Raw genomic sequence first — 27,683 nt, 5'->3', positions numbered from 1 at the left:
ATCACACTGGCCAATTGCAGGAGTCTATAAACTCATGTATGTGGAAGAGGACGGATAGTGCTTTCCTCAGCTGTAACACAGCATGACCCAGCTGTGACCCTTCACCCTCCCCAGTTGGTAGCTGTCCTATGATGGGGGAGAGCTGGCTGGAGGGTGGGAATTGACAGGTGACCAATTTAGGGAGGAAATGGGGGGGTAAATTTTAAAAAAGAATTTGTAGTTATATGTTATAAATTTTTTTTTTAACTTTACACCTAATTGCTCATGGATACTACAAAAAAGTGTCGCCTCAGTGCTGGAAATTTGGAATAAAACTACATAAGAACAGCTTTGGTAAGGTATTCACTCAAGTTGATCTCAAAGACCTTTATTGTTGCAATTCATGATTAAGTGGAAATGTCGGTGTATTCTTTTACAAGGACCCACAACATCCCAGTATACTAAGATGATGCCACTTATTCCTTCCTTTTCATGTATGGTGCATTTGCGATCTCTGTTTCCACCCCCCCCCACCCCCCTCGTGTCCTTGTTTCACCCTTGTTTCATCTATTTCTTTTTCCAGCATAAACAGCTAGAGCTGGAGGATAAGATGGACTTGGCTTCATACCTACTGAAGCCTATCCAGCGAATGAGTAAATATGCTCTGCTGCTCAAGGATCTGATTAAGGAGGTGAGTGAGGCTCAGGAGCAGGAGCTCTCCTATCTACGTGCCGCCGCTGAGATGGTCAAGTTCCAGCTGCGCCACGGCAACGACCTGCTGGCCATGGATGCCATCCGTGACTGCGATGTGAGTCACACATACACATCACACACACCCAAGCCACTACTCCCAAAATACTCATTTTGTCTGTACACAGTACACATTGTGATGATGAAATCATCTTGCATGGCAGTTTTATTATGAGCTTTACAAAGTGAACATGTTATCCTGAGGTTTAGGCATACCTGCTTTTCTGTGTATCAGGTGAACCTGAAGGAGCAGGGCCAGCTGGTTCGGCAGGATGAGTTTACCATCTGGTATGGGAGGAAGAAGTGCCAGAGACATGTGTTCCTGTTTGAGGACCTGGTGCTGTTCAGCAAACCCAAACGCATTGAGGGAGGCCTGGATGTCTACATATACAAACACTCCTTTAAGGTAGATCACGTCTGTACAGAGTGGTGTGTTTAACTTAAACTCACTATAATTTTAACATATAATGAGCACCAGTATAATTCCTTTTACAGTTTCAGTGTTAAGAGTCTCTCAAAGTACTCCAGAACAAGAAGTATCTAGACCAATACATTGTTTCTAAATGCCAAAGAAGTTACTAAAATGGTATACGAACATCTCTATTCCTTCATTTAAAAAAAATAAAAAAATGCAACAATCTGTAAATATGCTATTTGGATATGGCCCTTTATCCTTCTGCTATCTGAAATAGCTAGCTAGATAGCTAATTGCAAGGAAACTAGCTCTTATTTGTCCCCAGGTAAACACCAGTAGGGTTTCAGTATCTCAGTCTTCATTATTTTATAGACTGCTGATGTGGGGATGACCGAGACGTCGGGTGAGAATGGGCTGCGCTTTGAGATCTGGTTTCGCAGAAGAACATCAAAGAACCAGACGTACATCCTCCAGGCTGCTACTGCTGACATTAAACAAGCATGGACCTCAGACATCGCCCGCATACTGTGGCAACAGGCCACACGCAACAAAGGTGTGTGTGTGTGTGTTGCACTTCCATGTAGTGTCTGAACGTTTTGTCAAGACATCAAATGAAAAGCTTGGATGATGGTGTGTTAAAGTCTCCTTTTCCCAGCACCTCAGCAAGTTTGGTAATAATAAATTCTGTATTTGTATCTGTACTCGCCCCAGGCCTACAGAAACAGGCTTTTCAAAAGACTCATTTGAATCCGACTTGTATTGTTTTACGAAACTTTGACATGGCATCACTGAGCGAGAAGAAAATGCAAATCAATCAGGCCTTTGAAAGTAGCTCAGGTTTTCAGACTCTGGCATAGCTCAATATATTTTTTTACCATAAATTACTGAGTTATGAAAGGCAGTGTGGTGAACTGGTATTTATCACATTTGCTGCCCAAGTATTTGAATCATTGTGGCAGAGAGATTTGATTTGATGTGTGTGTGTGTGTAGAAATCCGTATGCAGGAGATGGTGTCTATGGGAGTGGGCAATAAGCCGTTTTTGGATATTAAACCCAGTGATGCTGCTATCAACGATCGGGCCATTGATTACATCATGAAGGGCAGAGGTAGGACCAGACCTCAGCAACTTGTGATGTGGTGTTAGATGCATAAGCATAAAATGTTTTGCCTCCAACAGTGAGTTTTATGTTTTGTTCACTAAAACTCAAAATTTGATGGTGTATGCACTCTTTCTCTCTCGCTCTCTCTCTTTGCTCTTCTGCTACAGGAGCCAGGACGAGGGCGTCAATTGCTGTCTCTCTATTTGACCACTCTAATCCATTTAAGAGAGCCGCTGTGAGTGCGCCAGTTAACGGGCCCCCAGGGCCAGGTGGACCCCCCTCTTCCACACTGCTGGGGCCCCTCAACCTTCACATGTACAGCAGCCAGACTCTGCTACCAGGGGAGAGACCCCTAATCAGCCCCTGCATCGAGGAGGACGAGCTTGAGCATGAAACCAGCAGCCAGCCTTCTATGAGTATGTCCTTTAATCCAGGGGTTCTCAATCATTTTGGAGCCCCTTTCCAAAGTAACAGAATTTCCTTCTTACAATAAAATTTATTGATTTATTTATTTATTTCCAATTTTAAGAACATGGCAAATTCGTACCACCATAATCATTTATTTGAGCCAGTAGAGCTTTATATTCCTGAACTTTCCACTTGCCCAGATGTAGATTTGAAACACTGCATAACATATTAACATCACATCACAGTTAGTTTAAAATTAACATTATTTATACTTGTTTTCTAGTTATTGAGTTATAGATGAGCCCTTTTCCATTCAAATGACCAGGCATTTAAGCTTACAAGTATGATAACAGAATAATGACCATAACAACATTAATACTAGCTGACCACAATGTGATTTTTAAAAAACAATACAGTCAGGGACCCCCTGGATAAACACTAAATGGCCAAAAGTGGACACTTGACCATCACACCTATATGTGGGCCTTCCTCAAACTGTTGCTACAAAGTTAAAAGCGCACTATTGTATAGAATGTCTTTGTTTGCTGTAGCATTGAGATTTCCCTTCACTGAAACTAAGAGGCCCAAACCTTTTCCAGCATGACAGTGCCCCTGTGCACAAAACGAGCTCCATGAAAACACTGTTTGCCAAAGTTGGAGTGGAAGAACTTGGGTGTCCTTCACACAGCCATGACCTCAACCCCACTGAACACCTTTGTGATGAACTGGTACACTGACTGCACCCCAGACCTCCTCACCCAACATCAGTGCCTGACCTCACTAATGCTCTTGTGGCTGAATGAGCACAAATCCCCACAGCCATGCTCCAAAATATAGTGGAAAGCCTTCCAAAAAGAGTGGAGGTTATTATAACAGTAAACGGGGACTGAATCTGAAATGCGCTTGTTGTACATCCCATATGGGTGTGATGGTCAGCTGTTCACAAACTTTTGGCCATACAGTGTTTATCACAGACCGCACTTTGAGAACATGGCTTTAATTGGCTTTGTCATATTATAAATACTCTGTCAGTATATACTTTATTATAATCTTAAGGTCAAAAACAGAGTCCATTTACAAGTTCTCTATGCTGCATGTGTTTATTTCAGTGGAAAATTCTGCTAGTACAGCAAAATCAGTCTCACTATGCAGTGGCAAATTCTCAGCAGCGCTCAACTTTATGGAAATACAAATTGTGTTTAGTTAAAAGGGCAAGGGTAGACTTGATATTGTTTACTTGATTTCCATAACAATGTCCATAACCAAACAATAACAGTCATAGAAACGTCCATCTGCAACAAGCAAAGAGAAGCGAGGCAAGCAGATGCGTATGATTACACTTATCAGGATATTTATGTAATTGCAGTGCTGTGTTCCTGTGGTGCTGCTCAAGCTTCAGTGTCTAGACTTGCACTTCACATATACTGCAAATATACTCAGTAATATGAAATAGTATACGTATGTCTTCTAAGCCTTTTCATCTTTTTTGATGGAAACGTACGCAGCACTCTAGATATTCTGCATATACATTACAAGAAGAGGATGGGTTCTGTTTTGAGACCCCTCAGAGTTTCATCCTCATGTCATCACCTCTGTCTATTGTTAAACGTTTTGTACAGATAAACCTGAATTGTAAAACAACATGCATTTCTTTGTGTCTAGCTACAGAGAGTTCGGGATCGTCCTCACACTGTCTGTCAGGCAGCGGCTCGAGTGGTTCAGACAGCGGCTGTGTGTCCAGTCACCTCCCTGAGGTTCTGTCTGAGGAGCCCAGCTCGCCATGCGACTCGTCCTGCTTCACCTCCGAGCACAAACCCAGCTTCAACAGCCAGTACATTTCAGCGGTCAGTGCATGTGTGTGTGTGTGTGTGTGTGTGTTCATCACATACTCCTTTTAAGATTTGACATGCAGTCCCATCATTCCAGGCCCTCCACAAATACCATAAATATGTACTTCTACTGTTTCTCAGAACACACTGTTAAAGTGTGTGTATGTGTTAAGTTGATCTATGTCCTCAAACAGAAAACATTTTGATATCAAACAAAGTAGTGCCTGAATCTAGTTTTCCCATGCTGCTTCACAGTGGAAGTACACGTTCCCATTGTTCTGCTGGATGAATGTTTTTCTGCACATAATAAGCCCCTGCAGTGGTGGTTTGTTTGAAGTGGCACCTCTGTATCTCTCCTTTTAAAACACCCCAGTAAACACAGACATCAAGAAGAAAATGCTAAATAATCATGTCTGCTAGCAGGCAGTCTCTCTAACTGCAGACAACTGTTTAAACTTGTATATACGTTGTGAATAAATAAAAAACTTCGATGTTCCTGTAAGCAATCTTAGCATGCAGTTAGACAAAGACACAGCTAACATTACAGCACAGCCAGGTATGATTGGTACATTAATGCTATATTTTTCTAGGATAATAGAGAAAGGAACTACAGAACAAAATCAAGCTGCATTAATACCACACATAAGTTTTCAAGTCCTTTCAGTCTGAGATCTTTTTAGAGCTGAAACACTATCCAAAGGTGTTCTTGGTGATAGTGGAGGCTGGCGTTCGTCCACAAGTTCTGGTTTCATGGTCGTTGCTTCCATACAGTGTACCATTAACTTGCATTATAAGCCCAGGCTCATCACCTAATCTATTAAACTGATTAAACTTTAATCTATTAAACATTTTGCTTCTTATTTGTTTATAACCAGCAACTGTAACACGCTGCCTGTGCACTCATAAAATAATCAACACCTCCTTGCAAATACATTTCCTCTTGATTGGTTAATACAATTAGACTGAGTGTAAATTTAAATTTCTGATTACAGAGCCAGTGAGGCAGCATCTGTTTTAGTATCAGTTGTAAAGCCACTTTGTGTGTTCTCGAAAAAAATGCTTTACATCTGAATGGTTTCTTGCCTGAAAATTTGCTTTTGACTCGGGGTGGCTGTGGCTCAGGTGGTAGAGCAGGTTGTCTACTAATCGCAGGGTTGGTGGTTCGATCAACAGCCCCCCCCCCCCCCCCCCCACATCCCGAGGTGTCCTTGGGCAAGGGAACTTCAAGTTGCTCCTGATGGCAGGCTAGCACCTTGTGTGTGTGTGTGTGTGTGTGTGTGTGTTTGAATGGGTAAATGAGAAACACTGTTTGAAATACTTTGTAGAACTGCTAAGGCTAAAAGGCGCTATCCAATGCAGACTATTTACCATTACCATTTTGACTAATATTTATGACCTGAAGTGATAATCCTAATAAGCATTATTTTATCCAATGAACACTAAAACTAGCTTCTAACCCTGTACTATTAACCCATCTATGTCTCCTTCCCCCCACAGAAAGGTGCTCAGGTTCTAGGCCCCTCCACTATAGTGTGAACGCTCTGTGTAACCACAGCTGCTACTGTAAGTCCTGCTTCTGCTCTCATGTGACTCCTCCAACCACAACACACATGCGCATAACTACCACCTCATCAGCTACAGCCATATGGAACATGTTACACCAGACCTGCATTTGTGCACACTGTATAATCCTGCCATGTTGTCTCACAGGTTTAATGTCTGGCTGCCCCTCAAGAAGATGACAATGTCCCCCCCCACACAGAAGAGGACACGGGCATGTATTTATTGTCCCACTCAAGCTCTGGCAAATTTCATCTCATCATACGGACTTCTGATAGAGCTGGAAAATAGCACTGTTTTTTTTTTTTTTTAAAAAAAAAAAAAAGCCACTTGTGAACTGATATAGCTTATGTATAACTTTTTTTTTTTTTTTAAAGTAAGTTGTTTTAAATGTTGTATTTATCTTTTTTAGGTCCTGGTACAGTAGTTTTCTGTACTCTTATAAGTAACTGTAAATATTTATTGTTTTAGTTTAACACAGTTGTGAACTGTTTCTAAATATTTTCCTCATCTGTCTGTTGACCACTTTGCTTTAGACTGCAAAAGAATTGGCTCTGAAATAACTCAGTACCAGAAGGGAGAGCTACACCTGATCGTAAGGGTACAATGATGCTCTGATAGATCAAAGGCAGTGTGGTGTTCTCTTTTACACCTGATGACTGTGTACTCTTCAGTTTTTATTCACTTCTCTTTTTTGGGATTCTCTATGCTGACCTTTGGCCAGTCATTTGGATGCTACTGGCTAGCTGGTTTCCAGCTTTTCCAGCTTTTGACGGTCAGACCTGTTCCAGGATCGGCGTTCATGTGGAGCAGTCAGCATGTCTAGGACCTCTGGGGAGATTTTCACTGACCCTAGGTCAGTCTAAGCCTGCTGTGCTGCTCAGTGGGCGCTGGTCACTGCTTGACCCTGTTTGAGGAGGGAGTTCATTTCACTTGTCTTGTATCTGCTTTATATATAACAGCAAAACCAGACAAATAAAACTGTACATTGCCTGTAAATATTAGCACCTGTGGTGCGTCAAGTAAATAGCATGTAGGAGGGTATGACTGTGATAACTTTTTGTACATGTATGCATTAGTCAGCCAACCAGGGAATCACTAAAGTGCTATTCTTGTCAACTATGAAAACATTCACACTTCAAAAAAGTAAAAAGAGAGTAGGTGTTGAATTTCCATGTATAGCTGGAATTTTCCAAACAGTTCACACTATTTAATAAATTTTTGGTTTGTATCCACAATGAACGTGAGTTTCATTTCAGATCTGTTTCAGCCTAAAAGTCCATCATACTGAATGTTAGTATTAAATATACCACTAAGTACTTGCTTTCTTTAGTGGTCTTTAGGTAAGATTTTTTTTTTTTTACACTGATATGTGAAGTTGGCCATCCTGAGAAGTAAATTTCAAACTAAATGGGTATGGATTGTGGTACCTGGTGTTGAACAAATGTACATAATTTGTACTCTGGATTTACAGTGCATTATGGGTAATATTCTAGTTAAATATCCAGGGGCTATGGTTTGTCCACTGAGAATTTTAACAATGCTAGGGAACAAATTATCAAGGAACTTGAATTTATCTGTAATTTCTATGTAATAAAATCTAAGGAAACTGTAATAAGGGATAAAAAGCCAAACAAATTAAATCTCTAATTCCCGTAAAACCAAATTCTGACTGGAAGACCCAATAATATAGTTATACTGTTCAGGCTTAAAAATATAACAATGGGATGAATAATTATGTAAAATAATTACTAATTGTTATTTAAAATAATAGAAGTATGCAGTCAAGTTTAAAAAAAATTTAGTCTAAACTGATAGGTAGAACATTTCAGGAACCCACCAGTTAAGAACCACTGATGTAGAGTATTTTGAAATATCTGCATTCTCTAGAAGTGTGAAGTCACAAAGTTGCAACTTACATTCACACCTCTTTTGTGTTGGTATGGTGACTTCCAGCAGGTCTGGAGGAAACAGGCTGACTGTGTGGAGGGAAGTCTTCCTCAGTAACTCTCTGATACACTCTGTGTATCTCTTTGCCAGTGGTAGAGTGAACTTGACATGAGAAATGAACAGTTATGTAGAATTATCTACTGCTTGTTTATACTCTGGTTGTGTTGTTAAAATATGTTTGTACTGGTGTGGTTTTTGAGAAATTGACATGTAAAATAGCAAAAATCTGGATTTCTTATTTTTTTTTTTCCTTTCTGTATTTTTTTTTTATTTTTATTCCAATTGCAGATCTGCCAAACCTGAAGAGGAATAATGAGCATTCCTGGGAAGGGGATGGGAAGTAAAAAAAAAAAAAAAAAAAATGCTGTTTAAAAAAAACAAAAAAAAAACAAAAAGCTACATTTTCAACAAAGTACTTGGGGTCTAAAACCCCTTGTAGAAATCGTGAAATAGTTCCATACAGCCAGTGAAATTTTCTCCCCCCCCCCCCCCCCCCCCACTTTCAGCCATTTTTGACCATTCTTTTCTGAAAATTTTCTGATGAAAGATTTGAAGTCCAGTATAAAAAATGAGATGGCATACTAAATCCCTTTTCACTATTTACTGTAAAAAAGGATCTGAAATGATATTACCCTATCACACTGCTGGAAAATCTTTATCATTTAGACATGCTTATCAAACCCACATAGTTACCTTGACCCACTGCAATAGCTTCTCTTGCTTTTCCAGCTGTTTATTGGGTCTGACTCTAATCACGGTCAGAAGCTCCTGCACAAAGTTGTCCACTCCCATGTGACCTGTCTGCAGCAGAGGCACAAGGACACTGAGGGGCAGAGTTCAGCAGTGCTCAATGCACTGTTAGTTAGCATTTGGATAGTGTTTTAGCCTTGAGGGTAATTTAAAATGTACATGTAGCACCAACACTGTTGATTCAAAGTACCACAGTTATTTTTGATTTTACCCAGAGATGATGGACCAGTTTGACTATGCAGTCCTTCAGGTCGAGTCTCCTAGAGTCTAAGATTGTGCCAGTGAGAAAGGCATGACACTCACGAGCGTATACCATTTCTTCATAAGACATACTGAAGTATGCAAATGCAACATCTGGAGAAGAAGATGCTATATTAGTTTGTGAACCACTACCATGTGCATTCAAAGAAACAGAGCAAGCCCATTCCGGTTTGACCTTTCTTTTCATTTCTTTGAGCGGAAAAATAATCACAGAAATAAGACCCGCAGTAAGCTTTAACTGGCTCACCGAATTATGCCTGAAAACAGCAGAGCGTTACAGTCTTCGGAGCCAGACTGTAAACACAAATGTCTGCACGATTCCACGCTGCTGCTACAGTTTGTTATTCCTCTCACTAGGAATGTTTGGCCTTCATCAGTCTTAATGACATGACAGGCAAATGTGAACACAACAGAATTTTGAGGTTTTAAAAAAGAACCCTAGTACCCCTCTGTGATGGATGAATGACACCTGATAAACACAAATGAACCTGAACAGAATTATGCTCGAGTCCAAGATTTTAAATAAGATAAGTAAAGATCTTACCATTGCCCTCTTTCCTGGCAAGCTGCACCATCTGAGGCTGTTCTGTTGGAGGAAAGCTAAATCAGTCATGCAACCAAATCTCTTTAGAACTCAATGACATATTTCTGTCATTGTTGTAATGCAAATGTGGTACTGTGTATTCAAATTGACCCAAGACATGTTGGAGACTCATAAACCATGTGGAAAGAAAAAACACTAGTTTGCTGTGACCAAAATTTAACTTTTTTGGCCTTGGCACAAAGCACTACCTTTGGCAGAAACCCAACATGCTCGTCACCCTGAGAACACCATGCCCACGGTGAAGCATGGTGGTGGTAGCATCACACTGAGCATTTTCCTCTTGGTTGCTTTTCTGTCTAATGCTCTCCTTACCTAGTCACTGAGATTTGATGTACAAACTCCTCTAGGCCCAGTCTTGGTTGTTCCATATTGTCTCCATTTTTTTTTAACAATGGATATAATGATGCTTTGTCGGATGCTGGGATATCTTTTATAATCAAACTCTGAGACTTTACCAGAATTTTGTCCTGGACATGTTTTGATAGCTCCCTGTTCTTCATGATGCTGTTTGTTTAGGTATATTTTCTGAGAAACTCTTAAAGGAACCACTGTAATACTGAGATCATCTGACACTTTAATTGCACACAGTTCAAGTCCATTCAACTGATTATCTGACTTCTAATGGCAACTGGTTGCACAAGAACTAATCTGGAGGTTTCACAGCAATGGTGAATACATATGCAATCACAACCTTTATTCAAATTATATTGACTTTTCCCTCCATCTGAATATTATAGGCTATTTTTGCAGGTTTGTGACATAATCCCAATTAATTGTATTGCAGTTCCAGGTTGTAACTCTACAACATGAGGAAAAGTTAAATTGGGGTGAATACTTATGCAGGCTTGTACTGTAGTTAAAATCTCTAAGCCACCCAGGAGGATCAGCTAACCATTTAAAAATCTGGATTTTGACTACTGCGGTATCTTAATGCAGTTATTATTAATTTGCTTTTGATTTTTTTATCTGCTGCTCAGTTCAGAATTCTGTTCAGGAAATAAACTGAAGCATACACTATGCTTGACCTGTGTAGATGACACTGTGGGTGAAGTAGCCCCCTGCCTCTCCTCTTCCCAGCACTGACGGATGTTCCACCGTTAACACACACCCACCCACAGGCGATGTGAAGCTGGTGATGGGAAACACACTCCCTCTCACAGATGCCCTCTGCATAGCCATCTGATCTGCAGTAACACACAATGTATGTAAACACATATCCAGTCAGTAAATGTGATTGTAATTTAATTATGACCTTAACAGAACTCACTATTTTGTCTCAAACCTCTGCTGGGACTCTGACTGAGTTCTCTGTGCATGTGTGTGTTGGGTTCCAGTCTCTCCTCGGTGTGTGTGTGTTCCCTCTGTGCACTGCCTGTGCTACTGTATTGCTGTTGCTCCCTGCAGCTCTGCCAGTTACTATAGAAGGCTGTGACCAGCGTGACTGTGAGGGCAGACTTTTCTGTATCTGACAGTTCTGATAATATCTGCATGAGCTCGGTTCTTGAAAGCCTTGAGGTCTCCATTAATAAAGCCAGCCGCTCCAGCAGAGGACTGTCCTCCTTCTGCCTGCTCTCTCGCAGCATGTGCAATATGGAGGCCATTTCTCTGTTCCAGAAATCCTCTGAGACACCCTTGCTGCCACTGCATGCTGTGCTCGCAGGTAGAAGCTTGCTGCTTTTCTTAATCATCAGCTCCTCATGAGCACAGGAGCTGCTGGAAATGGCTGTAGCTGGAGGTGAGCGACATATGAGTGATGTCAGTGAGATTTCTTCTGTTCTCTCTGTTTTCTCTGTAGCAGCAGGTCTCACTTCTGTTATTGCTGATGCGCCAACAGAAACACACGCAGTCTCATTCTCTGAGTGTGTACTTGATGTTTCACTGGAAAGAAGAGTGTTGTCAGGGCTTTCCCTTTGAAATGATAGAGGCTCATATTCATCTAGTGACTCCTGTTGAGAGTTGTAAATATTGTCTTTATTATGGGATGAGAGTATGATATTCTAGAGCTGCTTCAACAAAACTATATAAATGCAAAGAACTTACAAGTTGTATATGTTTCAAAGACAAAATGGGATTTTCAGCCAGCATGAGTTTCATGGCTTTTGTGTTTCCTATACCATTATTAGTTTGATTCAAGAATAATGTCAAAATACACATTAACTTTAAACTCCCAGGGCCTGTCTGTGGGTCCAGACATGCACTCCCTGTTAGTTTCACCTGCGTAAATAATTCAGATTGACTACTGAATGAATTTACTGATAATAAAATGACTGGAAAATTAAATGGGAATAACAGAAATTCTGCTCAGATAACAAGAAAATCTCTCACTGTTCCAGTATCTCACTCAAACTTTCATTTTGGCCTATATTTTGCTGTTGAACTTTAGACAGGTGATGAATTAATGGAAAAACCGGTGGCTGTTATGTGTTGGGTTAGATTAATTTAGTTTGTTGGCATGGTTTGTGTCCAGCTGTACTCTTAAAAGGAAGTGTCACCGCTAATCAATAGAGTTCTTTAGTTTGATCACCTTTATCATATGCCAAAACATTTCTATCACAAAATGAGAGTGGTTTCTTCAAGAATGACTCCATCCCCATCCACAGGGCAAAAGGGCTCACTGAATGATTTGATGAGGATGAAAATGATGTAAATCATAGGCTACGGCTTTCATAGTCACCAGATCTTCACTCACTGGAACACCTACAGCAGATCTTGGTGCAATCTGTTAGGCAGGGTTCTCCACCACCATCATCAAAATGCTAAACTGAGGGAATATCTTTAGGAAGAATAGTGATCATGCCTCAAACACAGTTCCAGAGACTTTTAGAATTGAAACTGTCCTGGTAGCACATGGTGGCCCAAAGCCTTACTAACACATTTTATGTTGATTTTTCCTTTAATTTGTCATCCGTCTCTTCTCTGTTTATCTGTCAGTCATTCTTATAAGGAGATTAAATTATATTTAAAATACTATTCAAGTTTGGTTTCACATATTAAGTTGAGTTCTTTGACTTTAGAATTTTTCTATTGTTATATTTGAATTAAACACTAAATTTTTGTCTTTAATCCATTTATGCTTGAAGTGGTTGAATATCCATTCTGGAGAACATTTATTGCCGGGTGTCAAATCCCATGGCTGTGGGTTTCCATTCCAAACAAGCAGGAGCCACACCTGATAGTCGACTGAAGACCAAGATCAAGATGACTGAACAGGTGGAACAGGTGTCTCTTTGTGGATAAGACTGGAGTTTTAACCATTGTTTTTCCTATAACTCTCACTCTTTGCACAAAATAGTGCCTTTCTCCCATTCCCTAGTGCACAGGTTCCCAACCCTGATCCTGGAGTACACCCTGTCCTGGACATTTTAGCACTTTCCCTGCTTCCCAACAAACATGATTCCACTAAATAATCAGCTAATTAACTAATTAACAGCCCTTCCCGAAGTTGAAGTGGGTGTGTTAGAGCAGGTAATTCCATTACAAGGGTTGAGAACCTGTGCTCTAGTGTATCATTTGGACACTAAGCTATACCAGTGTATTGTGGGATTTTATGAGCACACTGGATATGTTCCACTATTGGACTTGTGGCATGCGCATGGTTCGCCCTGAAATTTCTTTCATTAATGTAACCTAAGGCTACTGAATATGATCCCTCAACTAAAACACCCCACAGGATCCAGGGTGAAAGAGGTTGGTGATTCAACCACAACATCAAATTAAATTCCTGAAGCCTGTTGCTACAGTATGCCCCCCTGCAGAAGAGCCCGAAAATCTCAATCTACCATGTGGTGTTTCTGATATTGTTCCAAGCATATCAAATAATGCTGCCTCAGCTAGTGCTTCCCCAGCTGATAATCAATGCAGATTATTCTGATGGAATGGTGTTAAATATGGTTGGTTTAACAGACTTTGTCCAGGCATGCAAGTACAAACCTCACTGTCGAGACTAGAATCTAAGATGTCTTCATCTTTGCATGATGTGAAAAGATTCCTTGGTTGGGCCCTAGCTTTACACCAGGCCCTGACAGAATACATACATCACAACAAGGAAGACAGGAATTAATCAGAAAATGTTTAGGGCTATGTGATGTAAAGAACTGTATCTATTCAGACAAAATCAATCCAGTCTATGCTATGTGGCCTAATTGATTAATGCTAGCTCTTTTACCTGTAGTCTGAGCAGCTCTGCAGTGCACTGGACAGAGCAGGGATCTGGAATGCCTCAATCTCCTGACACAGCAAAGGCCATTCCCTGCAAACACACAGTGGCCATTTGCAAAATCTGCACTTTAGTCTGCCATACCAAAGCTTTTTCTTATCTGTTACAACTACATAGTATCAACACAAGATAGAGCAGTGAACCACTCTGACACTCAGGTGGATTTCACAAATACAGACCAAAACATAAGACTAAATTTCAGTGTTACAGCTATTCTTCATCAAAAACTTCCTTCTATAGCCATAAACTAGATTTCATTTTCATCCAGAAAACCTTCCCCCACCTGAAGTCTGCAGGCAGCAGCAGACGACCACATCTCAGGAAGTTAAGAATGTGCCGGAACATTTGGCCGTCGCCCTTAACCAGTAGGCTCTCCCCAAACACAATCCATTTACTCTTAGTGGAATTGGAGAGGAGCTCGGGATGCTGGAGAACAGGATTTCAGATTCTTTATATACTCCACAGAGCTACAATGCTAGAGATTACTTTAACAACATCTTTATGATTCAATGTGACTCAAATGTGTATTTTATGTTCTCTATTGCATTTGGGTTGATCTTGGCTTAGAATGTCAGTACAACCAAAATTTATTTTGGCTGATTAAAAAAAGAGGACAAGATGTGGAGCCAAGACAGCACATTTCACATACCTTTATAAGGGTTTTGAAGTATGTAGCATACCATTGAGTTCCAGCATAAACCTTTACAACCTTATAAAGGGTGAATGTTGACACTGAGGCAGACCAAGACATAGCACTCATATGGCCTGCTAAAGAGAGATAAGCAAAATACTGAAAAATACACATAACCTTAGACCTAAAGTTGTATCTGGCCTTCTACCTTTATTCACATATAACCTTATAACACTACGCTCACAGTAAGTCACGATAAGTTCTCTTTTTTAGAAACAAAGACTGCTGGCCAATGCTGTGCCAAGTGCTTGTTTTCATTCTCACTGGTTTCCCTCCTGTGGAAGAGCTCTCGCATAGCCTCTCTGATGGCGAGGTAAACGCCGTCCTGATTGTCGAGGTAACCACATAGGCAAGGCAGCTCTTCTGCAGTCCTTGTCAGAGGTAAACGTGATGTTCCCAGCCAGTTCCTGCAACATCACAAACATCTCAACAATCCCACTAACCACAAATCCCCCATCCTTACAATATAATATCCTACCCAAACAATAACTCCAACTCCCAGTGAATTCCCAAAATTTCAACATCGCATCCACACTATGACCTGGGCAACATCCCTAACTCAGAACATCCCACTGCTCCAATGACCCATACTCCAAATAATACACGGAATTGTCCCCATTCCATCCCCAGATGACCCAGAATTCAAATAATACCCTAAACCCCAAGGATCCCTTATTAATAATTGCCCAAAATCCTAATAATTCCCAACCTCCCATCCTCCTAACCGAGAAAATTTCTAAAAATGCCAAAAACATCTGACACTGCACTGCCACAATAACACAAACTTCCAAAAATAATGTTCCAAACTCCAAACACAGCTCAATAATCGCCCAAAGTCCTAACATTCTAAACTCCCAACATCCCACTGCCATAATAAGCCCATAATATTCAAAAATCCCAACATCCCTTCTTAAACCCAAAGTCCCAAACACCCCCCTCACTTCCAAACTCTCAACATCCCACCCCAGAAATTACTCAAATTAATAGTCAAGTCTCAGACTCCAAACATCCTACCAACGTATCTCCAGCACATGCCCACCACCACAATTACCCAAACTCCCAATATCCTATTCCCACAATTACCTATAACCTATTCCTACAATTACCCAAAGTCCCAATGATGCCCCACACTTCCAAAATCTCACCAGAGCAATAAATCAAACACACCATTGTAATATAGTAATATTGCCCCCAACTTGCATCACCAGTAACCCACTTGACTCACTCCACATGTTCAAAGAGCACTCCAGTGCCTGTGATGTAGAGTCTGCTGCCCTCCAGATTGCTGTCCACACACAGCTGACCCAGTGAGGAGTCTGGATACTTCACCAACAGACTCAAGCTCAGAACATAGAGCGGCTCCATTGCACAGCACATCTGACCTTCTGAACATGAGTCACTCGAAGTGCTCCCATCTTTCCAATCTGAGGAGAAATAAAGCATCATAAAACAGTGAAATGTTCTCTTTTCTATGTTTTTCTTTTGGCATTAAGCACATTAACTTTTTTGTAGCATTGCAGTGATTCAGATATTTCTTCCCCCACTTTAGGTTTGTACAGTGAGCCTTACTTTTACTACATACCACTCAGTTCCTGCAGCGTCTCTATAAACTCAGTCATGCCCACCATTCTGGCTTCATCACACAATTCTCCATATTCACTGAACAGCTCTGGCAGTAGGACTGTCCCTGACTGCAGGAAATTGGCTTTAATGAAGGAAAACAAATGCAGGTCATCTTTCATCATCATCTTTCAACAGCTGTTGCTACACACATTGTTGTCTTAAACCTTCAACGTGTAAGAACGCCAAATGCATAAAGTAATTAGAAGCTTTGTGCGTGCATGAGTCAACGTGAAATCTAAATGATGATTATCCAGAGAGAGTGCTTGCCTATGAACCTGAAGAGGTGGCTGCTACACTCTATAATAGCCACATCCTCACAAAGCCACAGCAGATTGTCATGGGTGATCAGGCCTGGATGCAGACGCACATGCTCCAGAACAACAAAACAGTACAGCACTTCCTCCTTACTGGCCACGAGAGGAGTAGACACCAACCCCTGTGGCATGACCTTATGAACTGAAATATACAGCAGATAACTATATGTAGTGTTGAATTATAGTTAAAATAGACATTAATTACTCTTCTCAAGGTGGAACCATTTTAGTTGATACACGCTTTTCAAAAAGCACATTTTACAAGCTTATGCTTAACTGTCATCTGATTAAATAAGTTTATTAACTTTCTATTCATTACTATATTAAAGTAACTCATTTATTCACATTCTGTAACCACTTTATCCTGGTCAGGGTCACAGTGGATCTGGAGTGTATCCTGGGAACACTGGGTGCAAGCCAGGAAAACACTCTAAATGGGACATCAGTCCATCTACCAACATGGTTTTGGAGGGTGGCATTGTCCAACATGGGGCTTTGCCCAAACAGGGTCACCTGCTCAACTTGAAGCTTTGTCTAACATGGGGCTCTACCTGACCATGGGCTTCTGACCAACATGGGGCTTTGCCCATTCAGGAGTAACTCTTTTTTGTCGCCCAGCCAAGGAATTTAACCCAACAAGGGCTTTGCCCATTGTGGGGCTTGGCCCAATCAGTGGCCAGTTCTGCCCTCTAAGTGGTTTGTGCCCAGGCAGGGGCTTTATGTATTCGAAGGCTTTATCTATCCAGAAAAGTGTATAAAAGATATTAAACACTCTGTATCCCATGGGTGAAGTGTGGGCTGGGCTGCAGCTAAGCCTCACTGCACTAGATGTCACTCAACCATTAGATGAATGGAGCAGGTGGGCCTTCAGTACAAGTTTAATCAGAAAAACTAACATTATTTCAAAAACAGATGGCTTGGAGTCTCACTGAAATCTTGTAAATCATTTTAAGGTTTGCTATGATCTGTAACATTAGCCTGCAGCATGCTAAAAAGTTACTGTGCCTTCGTTGCTTGGCAACAGAGACACAAACGGCCAGAGCAGCCTTTTGAAAAATGCAGTGAGAAACCCAGGAAAATGGAGCTCACGTTTTAACAAGTAAACCCTAAATGAGTAAAAGGTGAAAGTAAGCGGTGTGTATTATGATTTTGTGCCAGCAGAGGGGGGCATTGACTCACCAGAGGATTCAGGCTCTGGTTTGGAGTTAAAGGCACGGATCTTGCAGCAGTCTGTCACCTGCAGGAGATTTTCCAAAGCCTTGCAAACACACAACACAACACACATGCATGCTCTTTACGAAGATGGACAGCTCGTATAGAGGAGATACTGTTTTAAAAAGCATATTACAAGAAATGCAGAATAAAGGTAAAGAGGACAGTAAGAGAATAAACGAGCTATAATCCATACAGAGCAATATTTCAAACCCACCTGCTGCAGTGCCGTTAGATGAAGACCTGCTGCAAGTTCATGTAATATGTTAATTTCCGATGCACACGCTGAAGTCAACTTTCCTGTGCTTATGTAGTCATAAACATGTCTAAATGCACAGCCATCTCGATCAATAAACAGAGTAGAATTGTCTCCATGTGCACTGGCTGATTTGAGCAGTAAGGAGTCCTGGAAGTAGGCCAGTCTGTTCAGAGGGAAGGAGAAAACACATCCTCCTACATTGAAGCTGCAACTTTCTTCTCTTTCTTCCATAATGAGCTCATAAACCAGCTTATTATTTAGACAACATGCTCCTGCAACAACAGGGCGAAGAAAGATGTAAGAACAGCTCGGTGAAATGCCACCGCGCGCGTGTGCTAAATTAAGAGCTTCTGTTAGCACTGCTAGCTAAAGTTCCGGTGCCAGCTGCGCCATGTCGTGTAGCAACAAAGTAAAACCTCGGTGTGTCCGAAATTAATCTTATTTGCTTCCTCCTTCTTGCCACCCGAAGAATAGTTACTGTAACTGAATCATTTTTAAAATTATCCAGTCATAAATAAATAAATAAATAACCGTTGGTACCTGTAACAAAGCTTAAAGGAATACAAACAAACTGAGCGCGAGCTTCGGCTGTTTTTTTTGAACGTGTAGTTTACTATACAGCACGCGCACACGTAATTAACCAATTAACCAATCACAAGTCCAAAACAGCTCCCTGCATTACTTAGATATATATAATATACTGTACTGTGTGTGTGTGTATATATATATATATATATATATATATATATATATATATATATATATATATATATATATACATATACATATACACACACACACACACACACACACACACACACATATATATATATATATATATATATATATATATATATATATATATATTATATATACACTATATTACCAAAAGTATTCGGTCACCCATCCAAATGATCAGAATCAGGTGTCCTAATCACTTGGCCTGGCCACAGGTGTATAAAATTAAGCACTTAGGCATGCAGACTGTTTTTACAAACATTTGTGAAAGAATGGGCCGCTCTCAGGAGCTCAGTGAATTCCAGCGTGGAACTGTCATAGGATGCCACCTGTGCAACAAATCCAGTCGTGAAATTTCCTCGCTCCTAAATATTCCACAGTCAACTGTCAGCTTTATCATAACAAAATGGAAGAGTTTGGGAACAACAGCAACTCAGCCACGAAGTGGTAGGCCACGTAAACTGACGGAGAGGGGTCAGCGGATGCTGAAGCGCATAGTGCAAAGAGGTCGTCGACTTTCTTCACAGTCAATTGCTACAGAGCTCCAAACTTCATGTGACCTTCAGATTAGCCCAAGTACAGTACGCAGACAGCTTCATGGAATGGGTTTCCATGGCCGAGCAGCTGCATCCAAGCCACACATCACCAAGTGCAATGCAAAGCGTCGGATGCAGTGGTGTAAAGCACGCCGCCACTGGACTCTAGAGCAGTGGAGACGCGTTCTCTGGAGTGATGAATCACGCTTTTCCATCTGGCAATCTGATGGACGAGTCTGGGTTTGGAGGTTGCCAGGAGAACGGTACATTTTGGACTGCATTGTGCCGAGTGTGAAATTTGGTGGAGGAGGAATTATGGTGTGGGGTTGTTTTTCAGGAGTTGGGCTTGGCCCCTTAGTTCCAGTGAAAGGAACTTTGAATGCTTCAGGATACCAAAACATTTTGGACAATTCCATGCTCCCAACCTTGTGGGAACAGTTTGGAGCGGGCCCCTTCCTCTTCCAACATGACTTGCACCAGTGCACAAAGCAAGGTCCATAAAGACATGGATGACAGAGTCTGGTGTGGATGAACTTGACTGGCCTGCACAGAGTCCTGACCTGAACCTGATAGAACACCTTTGGAATGAATTAGAGCGGAGACTGAGAGCCAGGCCTTCTGACCAACATCAGTGTGTGACCTCACCAATGCGCTTTTGGAAGAATGGTCAAAAATTCCTATAAACACACTCCTCAACCTTGTGGACAGCCTTCCCAGAAGAGTTGAAGCTGTAATAGCTGCAAAAGGTGGACCGACATCATATTTGAACCCTATGGGTTAGGAATGGGATGGCACTTAAGTTCATATGTGAGTCAAGGCAGGTGACCGAATACTTTTGGTAATATAGTGTGTGTATATATATATATATATATATATATATATATATATATATATATATATATATATATTTGTGTGTGTGTGTGTGTGTGCATATTCGTTTATCTATTATATATATATATATATATAAAGAAATATAATTTGGAGAAATAATCATTTTTGACCTAGCATATATAGATCTATATATACAGGTGTTGAAAGTAAATTGACTGCACCAGCGTTGCTCATTTTTAATAAAATAAAAATAAAATAATTAATAAAAATAAAATATTAGAAACCGTTCATTTTAAATAAGATATTTTATTATTTCATGTTTTTAAAAATAGTGTTCTGATATTTTATGTTTTTATTATTTACTTTTATTACAGTCTCAAATGGCTCCCTATGTCTAATAACCTCTAAGTGGCTGCTATGTTGCAATGGTGTGTATTATAGTGACACAGCAAATCATAGCTAATAGGCTATTCCGAGCATCAGTGGTTAGTGAGTGTTTCAAAACGTTCAGTAAAAAAAACAAAAAACAAACAAAAAAAAACTGTTAGAGAGGAAAAGGAAGTGGTCTTAAATGATTAGAAATATATATATATATTAAAATCTAACACTACAATGTGTGCAGTAGATGGTTAAGTAGACTTAATATTAATTTATGTTTGTGAAAGTAAGGTTTAATCATTATTACAATTAATGTCTAAAATAATGAGTTAGTTCATAATTTAAAATAACCTCACCCCTTATGTCACAGGTTCCCAATACTTGGAATAATAGGAATAATAATAAATAATAAATAATCAGCTAATTAACAGCCCTACCAGATTTGACGTGGGTGTGTTAGAGCAGGGAAAGACAGTAGATACTCCAGGACCAGGGTTGGGAACCTATGCCTTATGAGATGTCAATATTGTATTAATTGTGTTTGATTGCCACCTAATGGCAAGCGTTTGCATGTTGAATTTGAGCTCTGCACTGTTTTTCTGTGAATATCATTCCTTCATTCCTTCATTCATGCATTCATTCATCTTCACTAAGCTCTTTATCCAAGTCGGGGTGGCAGTGAATCCAGAGTCTATCCCAGGAACACTAGATATTCTATTCACAGCCAGTCCACCTACCAGCATGTTTTTGCAACCATTTCACCAACATGCCACCCTCTGTGATTGTCTATGATGCTGAATAACATTGTTTTTAATACAATTATGAAAGGTTGCTTATATTCAAAAATTTGTAACTACATACGGCTTGTCATTGGACTTCCAAGTCTGACTTCTCCTTATCAGTTTCGTTATGCTCTTCATGTGATTGTAATTTGGAGAAGTAAAGAGTAGGAAGCTTCTTGATACATATTAATAGAAAACTTCAGCTGTAGTAGGTTAGAGTTACTGACATTTATCTGGGAGCCAGACGCAAACATGAACAGCTCGTCTTACTCCAGCTATAACAGCACAGTCTCGGGGGATGAATGGGCCACTGCGGGGGGAGCTGTGGCGTGCGTGATCCTGTCTGTGTGCTTTGTGGTGGGGACTCCAGGGAACCTGCTGGTCATGTGGACCATCATGAGGCACGTGAAGCAGCGCTCTCATACTCTGCTGCTCATCATGCACCTGGCTGTTGCTGACATGCTGGTAGTTGTGACCCTGCCTCTGTGGATCTACTCGCTGGCTTGGTCCTGGGTTTTTGGTGAGGCTGCGTGCAAGGCCATGGTGTATGTCATCTATGCCTGCATGTATGCCAGTGTTTTTCTGATCACTATTATGAGTGTGGAGCGCTATTTGTCTGTGAGGTACCCTTTCAAGATGCTGCACTGGAAAAACAGCAATGCTATGAATCTAATTCTGGCTGGGGGGTGGACCCTGGCACTCCTGCTAGGACTGCCAGCATTTTTGACCCAGTCTCTTAATGAGAGCATGGATGGTGTTCAGCACTGCTTCTTCTCAGAGTTTGGTTCAGTGGCCCTGGAGGTCTTTTGTGCATGTTTGGAGACACTGATTGGCTTTGTTATCCCATTTCTCACCCTGGCTGTGTGCTATGTCCAGGTGGCAGCTCAACTTCGCCAGATGCACAAAAAGAATAAACAGAAATCCGCCTTCCTCGTCAGTGGCGTGGTGGTGGCCTTCGCTCTGTGCTGGCTGCCCCATCATGTTATGAATGTCATTAATGTAGCACAGCTGCTCGGAGCACACTCAGAAAAACTGGCAGAAGTCTCAGAAGCAGCAGTGTTCATCTCTGGAGCGCTGACATTCATTAGCAGCTCAGTGAACCCAATGCTTTATGCTTTTGCTGCCAGAAACTTCCAGGGTAGTCTGAGGAAGTCAGCGATGGCCAAGCTGTTCCAGGAAATTGCTTCATATACTGTCCAGTTAAGAGGGGCAGAGCTCCAAACCTCTGACTGTTTGGACCAGGACACACTCAAAAAAGAGTCTGCAGCAGATGTCTAAGGTGTGCTGGATGACTTCTGACTTGAACTGTGCTTTTTTACTGCACCACATATTGACAACTGTCATGGCAGTGCTGTTCTAATAATTGGAGTCAATACATGAAACGATGTTAGTTAATTCTTATTAATTCACAGTTTTAAATAGGTTGTACTTTTTAATTGCCTTATGAAACTAACTTTTTTTTTCACACTTCAAATGAATAGAAAATGGTCATCCTTCTTCATTTCACTGACTCAGCACCCTAAGCCAAGACAAAAGGAAGTTCTCAATCTTCTTGAGAACGAGAAGTAGTAAACATCATGTGTTCAGACTAGACTCAAACTGTGGTTAGGGAGATTTTACAGTAGGTCGACCTGGACCTTCTCAGCCCTTCCTAAGAAATACATAAATAAAAATATTAAGCCCAATTCAACTCTGTGTAATTTTCCCATTCAAAAAGATCACATATTTTTCATCCTCTTGAGACCCTGAACTATAATGTTGTGTGTCTTGTAATTTCTCCTCATTATTTCTGTTTATTAGAACCTGGTAACTATGCAAATTGATAAATTGCTTCACAGAGGAAGAAGGGCAAGTAGAGAAATACCAAACTGTCCTCATATGAGTTGTCGTGGGAAAATTCTGATGTCTTCATATGTGGACAGTGGAGTCTCAAAAGATTAATGTGAAAGAGGACATAGTATTTTGTTTCAATTTGTTGTAATGTTTTTTTTTTTTTATAACATGAGTGAATTAAGTCTTTCAGGACAAAATTGCAAAATCTTAGTAAATGTAAACAATATTACCAAATGTAATATTAATAATTATTAACATTAACATTATTAGCAAATGTAAACAAACCGAGTAGATTTTGAATGATTTGCTTTAATCGATTAGGTCATGTTTTTATAGTTTATATTAAGCAGTTAGTTGTACCTACATATACAAAAATATATAAAATATATTTCTTTTCTTATCTTTTAGGTACGTTTCACTTAAACCTTTGGAAATGGCAATAAAGGGCCAGCAGTAGTTGTAAGGTGTGTGTGTGTGTGTGTGTGTGGACAGATTTCTTGGTACCCCTAAAAAAGATTAAAAATCATTGCATTTGTCTGAAAATGGTATTTTATATAATATGTTGCTTTCTTTACTGACATACAAACATTTTTCATTTGTATGTATTAGAGTTTAAAATGTAGCTGCGTGTTTCCACTTGTGTTCTCTCTCTCTCTCTCTCTCTCTCTCTCTCTCTCTCTCTCTCTCTGCATTTCCCGAAAAAAAAAAGGTTTGCTCTCTTAAGGGGAAGTGGTGTGAAGTTTAAGCAGTCTGTCCTCAGTGCTCTCTGCTCAAAAGTGTGAGTGTTTCGTGCACAGTGGAGTGTTCGCAGGAAACATGAATGTTACTGGTGTAAAGGTTCTCGAACAGGAAGAGAAGATGGAGGTGGACCCAGGTATTGTGGGAGCCTGTGTGATCATGGCTGTGTGCTTTGTAGTGGGGACTCCGGGGAACCTGCTGGTCGTGTGGACCATCATGAAGCACGTGAAGCAGCGCTCTCACACCGTGTTGCTCATCATGCACCTGGCTGTTGCTGACTTGCTGGTAGTCTTCACCCTGCCTTTGTGGATCTACTCTCTGGCTTGGTCCTGGGTGTTCAGTGAGGTTGTGTGCAAGGCCATGGTGTATGTCATCTACGCCTGCATGTATGCTAGCATCTTCCTGATCACCATCATGAGTGTGGAGCGCTTCCTGGCCGTCAGGTACCCCTTCACCTCGGCCACCTGGAGAAAGAAGCAGATGTTAAATAAGATCTTGCTGGTCGTATGGTTGGTGTCCTTTCTTCTCAGCATCCCAGTAATAATCACTCAGGTCTTGGGTGAAAATAATGGACAAAAGCAGTGCCTGTACCGGGAGTATAAATCCAATACACAGGAGGCTGTGCTTCTGCTCTTGGAGTCTCTTGTGGGATTTGTGATCCCCTTCTGCATCCTGGTACTCTGTTACGGCTGCCTCTACAGTCGAATCACACAGATGAGCTTCAGGTCCAAGCGCAAATCTACAGTGCTGATTGCCAGTGTCGTCGTAGTGTTTGCTCTCTGCTGGATCCCACACCACATCACCAACCTTCTGTCCTTGGTGTACCTTGTCCTCGAGGACTCCGAAGAGGGAAAAATAATTGAAGATGTTGTGAATGCCATGCACTTGATCTCTAGCTCACTGGTCTTTGTGAGCAGCACCATGAATCCAGTGCTGTATGTTTTCGCAGCACGGAGCTTTCGCACCTCACTGAGGGAAACAGGTATCCACAAGCTGTTCCGCCACCTGTCCAGCACAGCGACGGGCGAAGGAAATAGAGAACTGTCATTTGTGTCCAAAAGGCAAAGCTCTCAGACCAACACTTCTCAGTGCTGCATGGAGTCCAAAGCACAAATAGACCTACTTGTGGATATATGCAACAATGCTGCCACTGATGAGAATGTGTGAAGGTACAGAGTTTGATATGTTAGATGATAAATTAGACGACAATTTCTGCGTATGTATATAAAATGATACTATGGAAAAACTATGGAGTATAAAGTAAAGATGATTTTAAAAAGAGAGAAAAAAAAAGAAAATTTTGTCCAGGACTTACTTAGTGCTGGGAAAATTGTGTACCATAAGCATTATTTACATACAGTGGGGTCCAATGCCTGAGACAATTTCAAAATAAACAGAAAGTTTTAGAATTTTTGAAAAATTTGAACAAAGAAAGGAAATGTTTAATATCTTGAATATTCAAATATTCAAGATTTTTTATGTCACTATTTAAATTTAAGCAAATTTGTGATACTGATCATGTTAACCTCTTTGTACACAAAGGTAAGATTTTCCTTGGGTCTTTACACAAACTTGGGGAGTCCATGCCGACTTGAGTGAATGCTGTCATTAAAGCAAAAGGGGGATGTACTGAACAGTAAGCAAAGCTGAAGTACATGTAAATATTTCTAGGATTTTCATTCAAGTTGTTGCTGATAATTTTGTTTTCGATTAGAAAAGTATGCAAAATAGAATCACTAATTTTTCACTCAGACTTTTGGCCTCCACTGTATATTTACATCACGTGTCCTCAGATTATTAACATTTGTTTAAAATAATTGCTTCTTCACATTTCTGTATGTACGTACCTATGTATGAATTTAAAAAAAGAATCTTTCTTACTTGTCATGATTTTTAGCGCGTACAGTTCAGGTTTGTTATAGCCTATTTTATATTAGTTAAATATAATCTTTTTAAAAAATATATTATTCTGTAATCTGGATTGATGTTACTGAATTCTTCTGAAAGATATCCTGACTATTATTTCATTCAAAGTCCAAATCAGAAGGTTTAAAAAAAATCAAAATTTTTTTAATTTAATGACTATTGATTCATGGCTTTTTGTGACCAAAAAAGCAATATTATTTAATAAAGTTTTAAAATAGTTTTTTTTTTTTTTTTTTGTATTTATGATGCATAATTTTCTGTTAAAGTAGATGATCAAGAAGTGCTTCACCAGCAAGTTATAAGTCAGACAGCTTGTGTACCATGTCTACATGGCAAAACTTCTCTTTTGTATTGCAACATATGTGCTTGTATGAGAAAAGAGGAAACGCAAACTGATTTGTTACACATTTGTATTGCTGCTGCTGAGGAAACAGGGTTTTTTTTGCGTCAAGACAAACCTGTTATTTTAGTGCGTCAAGACAAATCTGACTTTATAGTGAGTTGTATTATGTGTTTAACCATCCTGCTTTCTCGCTAAGCCACAATAATTAGGAAAAGAAGCAATAAGAGGTAAAGCACAGTCAGGCTACACACTAGTCCCCTCTAATGTACTCTTAGTTTGCCAACAGATACACAGATTTTTTTTTTTTTCATTTTCAGGATGATGAATTTTAACGCTTCATGTTTGTTGATGTTACATAGTGAATATTTTGACTTACTTTACAGCAGTGTTGGTGAGACAAAACTGGTTAGTCAAATATAGTTTAAAGTTTGTTTTTTTTTTTCATACATTTTAATTGCTTAAGAATTTCTCATTTAAAAGCATTACAATATTAAAAGCCAGTAAGAAGATTATAATGGTCCCCTTCTCAAAACCTTTGTAGCCAGGGACCGCTTTAACTGTAAAATAAATTCATTTGTATCCACTCAATACAAGTTTAGGCTAATAGCTACAAGAGCTGTATAATAAAAATAATAACTTTGATAATGGTGTGCTGCAATTTCCACAACTATAACTAAATTAAAAAAAATCACTGAGTCCCTGGCTGCTTCACAGACCCCACTTTAAAAGCCACTGAATAAGAACATGTTGTTGGGTGAACATTCAGAACAGAAAGATTGACTATTACTGCTCATGTACAGCTATTGTATTGTGCTTTATATGCTCATTTATTTGTTTAGAAAGCATGAAAAAAAGTAATAGTCATCATATTTTTTAATGTTGTCATTTTTATGGTTCCCTTTTTTTTTTGTATTTGTTGTCTCAGATGCTGAATTTGAAAATTTCCCTCACTGATTTAAACATCATTGTGTCATAACTGTACTCATTTTTAAAAAAGAAATAAAAAATAAAAACCTAAACAAGTCAGTGATCTGATTGCTGAGAAGCAGGGTCGTTCCTGGGTCATGACACACTTTTTATTCCCAGGCAACAAGAGTGCTTATTAGGCAAACTGCTGAAAATCCAGCAGAATGCACTACAGAAATGAATCAACAATCCGTGTGAAAGTCTGAAGGAGCCTTTACATATACAAGTAAAGGCAACTGATTTTGAAAAAAGTGTAGAGTTTGAAACAATCACAAAAAGAAACTGTAGATACATTATGGAAGAGATTCTAATAGTGGTGAAGTAGTGGTGTTGACTAAGAGATGTTTACATCTGGGTCTGTTATTCCCTGTCCCACTCTCCCTCGTGTACTCCATGTACTCGCTCTCTCGACCTCTATCTTTTCTCTGTGGAAAAAAATTATAATCTAATGACTATAGTGCATGTTCATCCTTGCAACTTTTCTTTTTCTTAAAAGAGACAAAACTGATTGTATTACTAAAGTGTAACTAGTATGTACACACACACACACACACACACACACACACACACACATATATATATATATATATATATATATATATATATATATATATATATATAGAGAGAGAGAGAGAGAGAGAGAGAGAGATCTTAAACTAATTATAGATCCTAAATATTGTCAGAAGGAC

The 27,683-nt window shown here is 40.0% G+C and overlaps 4 protein-coding genes across 6 annotated transcripts in view; 3 read left to right on the top strand and 1 right to left on the bottom strand.

The window, feature by feature from the left end:
• plekhg4 (pleckstrin homology domain containing, family G (with RhoGef domain) member 4) overlaps nucleotides 1-7,281 on the top strand; it is a 67,939-nt gene extending 60,658 nt beyond the window's left edge. For both annotated transcript variants that reach the window (XM_026937476.3, XM_026937477.3), the window contains exons 17-24: nucleotides 563-787; nucleotides 965-1,135; nucleotides 1,517-1,697; nucleotides 2,136-2,252; nucleotides 2,414-2,662; nucleotides 4,317-4,498; nucleotides 5,981-6,046; nucleotides 6,194-7,281. In XM_026937476.3, coding sequence (XP_026793277.3) covers nucleotides 563-787; nucleotides 965-1,135; nucleotides 1,517-1,697; nucleotides 2,136-2,252; nucleotides 2,414-2,662; nucleotides 4,317-4,498; nucleotides 5,981-6,019 — 1,164 coding nt within the window. In that variant the 3' untranslated portion in view covers nucleotides 6,020-6,046; nucleotides 6,194-7,281. The remainder of the gene's footprint in view (nucleotides 1-562; nucleotides 788-964; nucleotides 1,136-1,516; nucleotides 1,698-2,135; nucleotides 2,253-2,413; nucleotides 2,663-4,316; nucleotides 4,499-5,980; nucleotides 6,047-6,193) is intronic.
• LOC113540863 (BTB/POZ domain-containing protein KCTD19) lies at nucleotides 6,359-18,515 on the bottom strand. Of its 2 annotated transcripts, none has more exons than XM_026937484.3 (16): nucleotides 17,882-18,515; nucleotides 17,632-17,710; nucleotides 16,098-16,220; nucleotides 15,741-15,939; nucleotides 14,780-14,922; nucleotides 14,474-14,592; nucleotides 14,108-14,250; nucleotides 13,774-13,857; nucleotides 13,539-13,626; nucleotides 10,876-11,554; nucleotides 10,634-10,792; nucleotides 9,549-9,590; nucleotides 8,955-9,097; nucleotides 8,687-8,794; nucleotides 7,963-8,095; nucleotides 6,359-6,950 (listed from the first exon to the last, which is right to left on the bottom strand). In XM_026937484.3, the coding sequence occupies exons 1-16, from the start codon at nucleotides 18,152-18,154 to the stop codon at nucleotides 6,901-6,903; spliced, it is 2,565 nt and encodes an 854-aa protein (XP_026793285.3). In that variant the 5' UTR covers nucleotides 18,155-18,515; the 3' UTR covers nucleotides 6,359-6,900. The 2 variants fall into 2 exon arrangements, with proteins under 2 accessions (XP_026793285.3, XP_053085369.1); XM_053229394.1 differs by having other exon boundaries at nucleotides 14,474-14,589.
• A 2,749-nt stretch (nucleotides 18,516-21,264) lies between these two features.
• si:dkey-148a17.5 (uncharacterized protein LOC100535037 homolog) lies at nucleotides 21,265-23,320 on the top strand. Its single transcript, XM_026937486.3, has one exon. The coding sequence runs from the start codon at nucleotides 21,441-21,443 to the stop codon at nucleotides 22,464-22,466; it is 1,026 nt and encodes a 341-aa protein (XP_026793287.1). The 5' UTR covers nucleotides 21,265-21,440; the 3' UTR covers nucleotides 22,467-23,320.
• A 406-nt stretch (nucleotides 23,321-23,726) lies between these two features.
• Nucleotides 23,727-27,353, top strand: si:dkey-148a17.6 (uncharacterized protein LOC108190685 homolog). The gene has a single exon (XM_053229255.1). It carries the CDS (start codon nucleotides 23,838-23,840, stop codon nucleotides 24,924-24,926), a length of 1,089 nt encoding a protein of 362 aa, XP_053085230.1. The 5' UTR covers nucleotides 23,727-23,837; the 3' UTR covers nucleotides 24,927-27,353.
• The last annotated feature ends 330 nt before the right edge of the window (nucleotides 27,354-27,683 follow it).

Source organism: Pangasianodon hypophthalmus, chromosome 25 (genome assembly GCF_027358585.1).
Source record: "Pangasianodon hypophthalmus isolate fPanHyp1 chromosome 25, fPanHyp1.pri, whole genome shotgun sequence".
Lineage (NCBI taxonomy): Eukaryota > Metazoa > Chordata > Actinopteri > Siluriformes > Pangasiidae > Pangasianodon > Pangasianodon hypophthalmus.
This window is presented reverse-complemented; position numbering and strand designations above follow the sequence as displayed.

Excerpts from the sequence above, each read along its gene's own strand:
- si:dkey-148a17.5 (XM_026937486.3), top strand. The coding sequence starts at position 21,441 with ATGAACAGCTCGTCTTACTCCAGCTATAACAGCACAGTCTCGGGGGAT.
- LOC113540863 (XM_026937484.3), bottom strand. The coding sequence starts at position 18,154 with ATGGAAGAAAGAGAAGAAAGTTGCAGCTTCAATGTAGGAGGATGTGTT. Across the intron at positions 11,555-13,538 it reads ATTCTAGTCTCGACAGTGAG|GAGTCACTAGATGAATATGA; the intron begins GTTTGTACTTGC and ends AACTCTCAACAG. Across the intron at positions 9,098-9,548 it reads TGCCAGGAAAGAGGGCAATG|ATGTTGCATTTGCATACTTC; the intron begins GTAAGATCTTTA and ends CTTCTTCTCCAG.
- si:dkey-148a17.6 (XM_053229255.1), top strand. The coding sequence starts at position 23,838 with ATGAATGTTACTGGTGTAAAGGTTCTCGAACAGGAAGAGAAGATGGAG.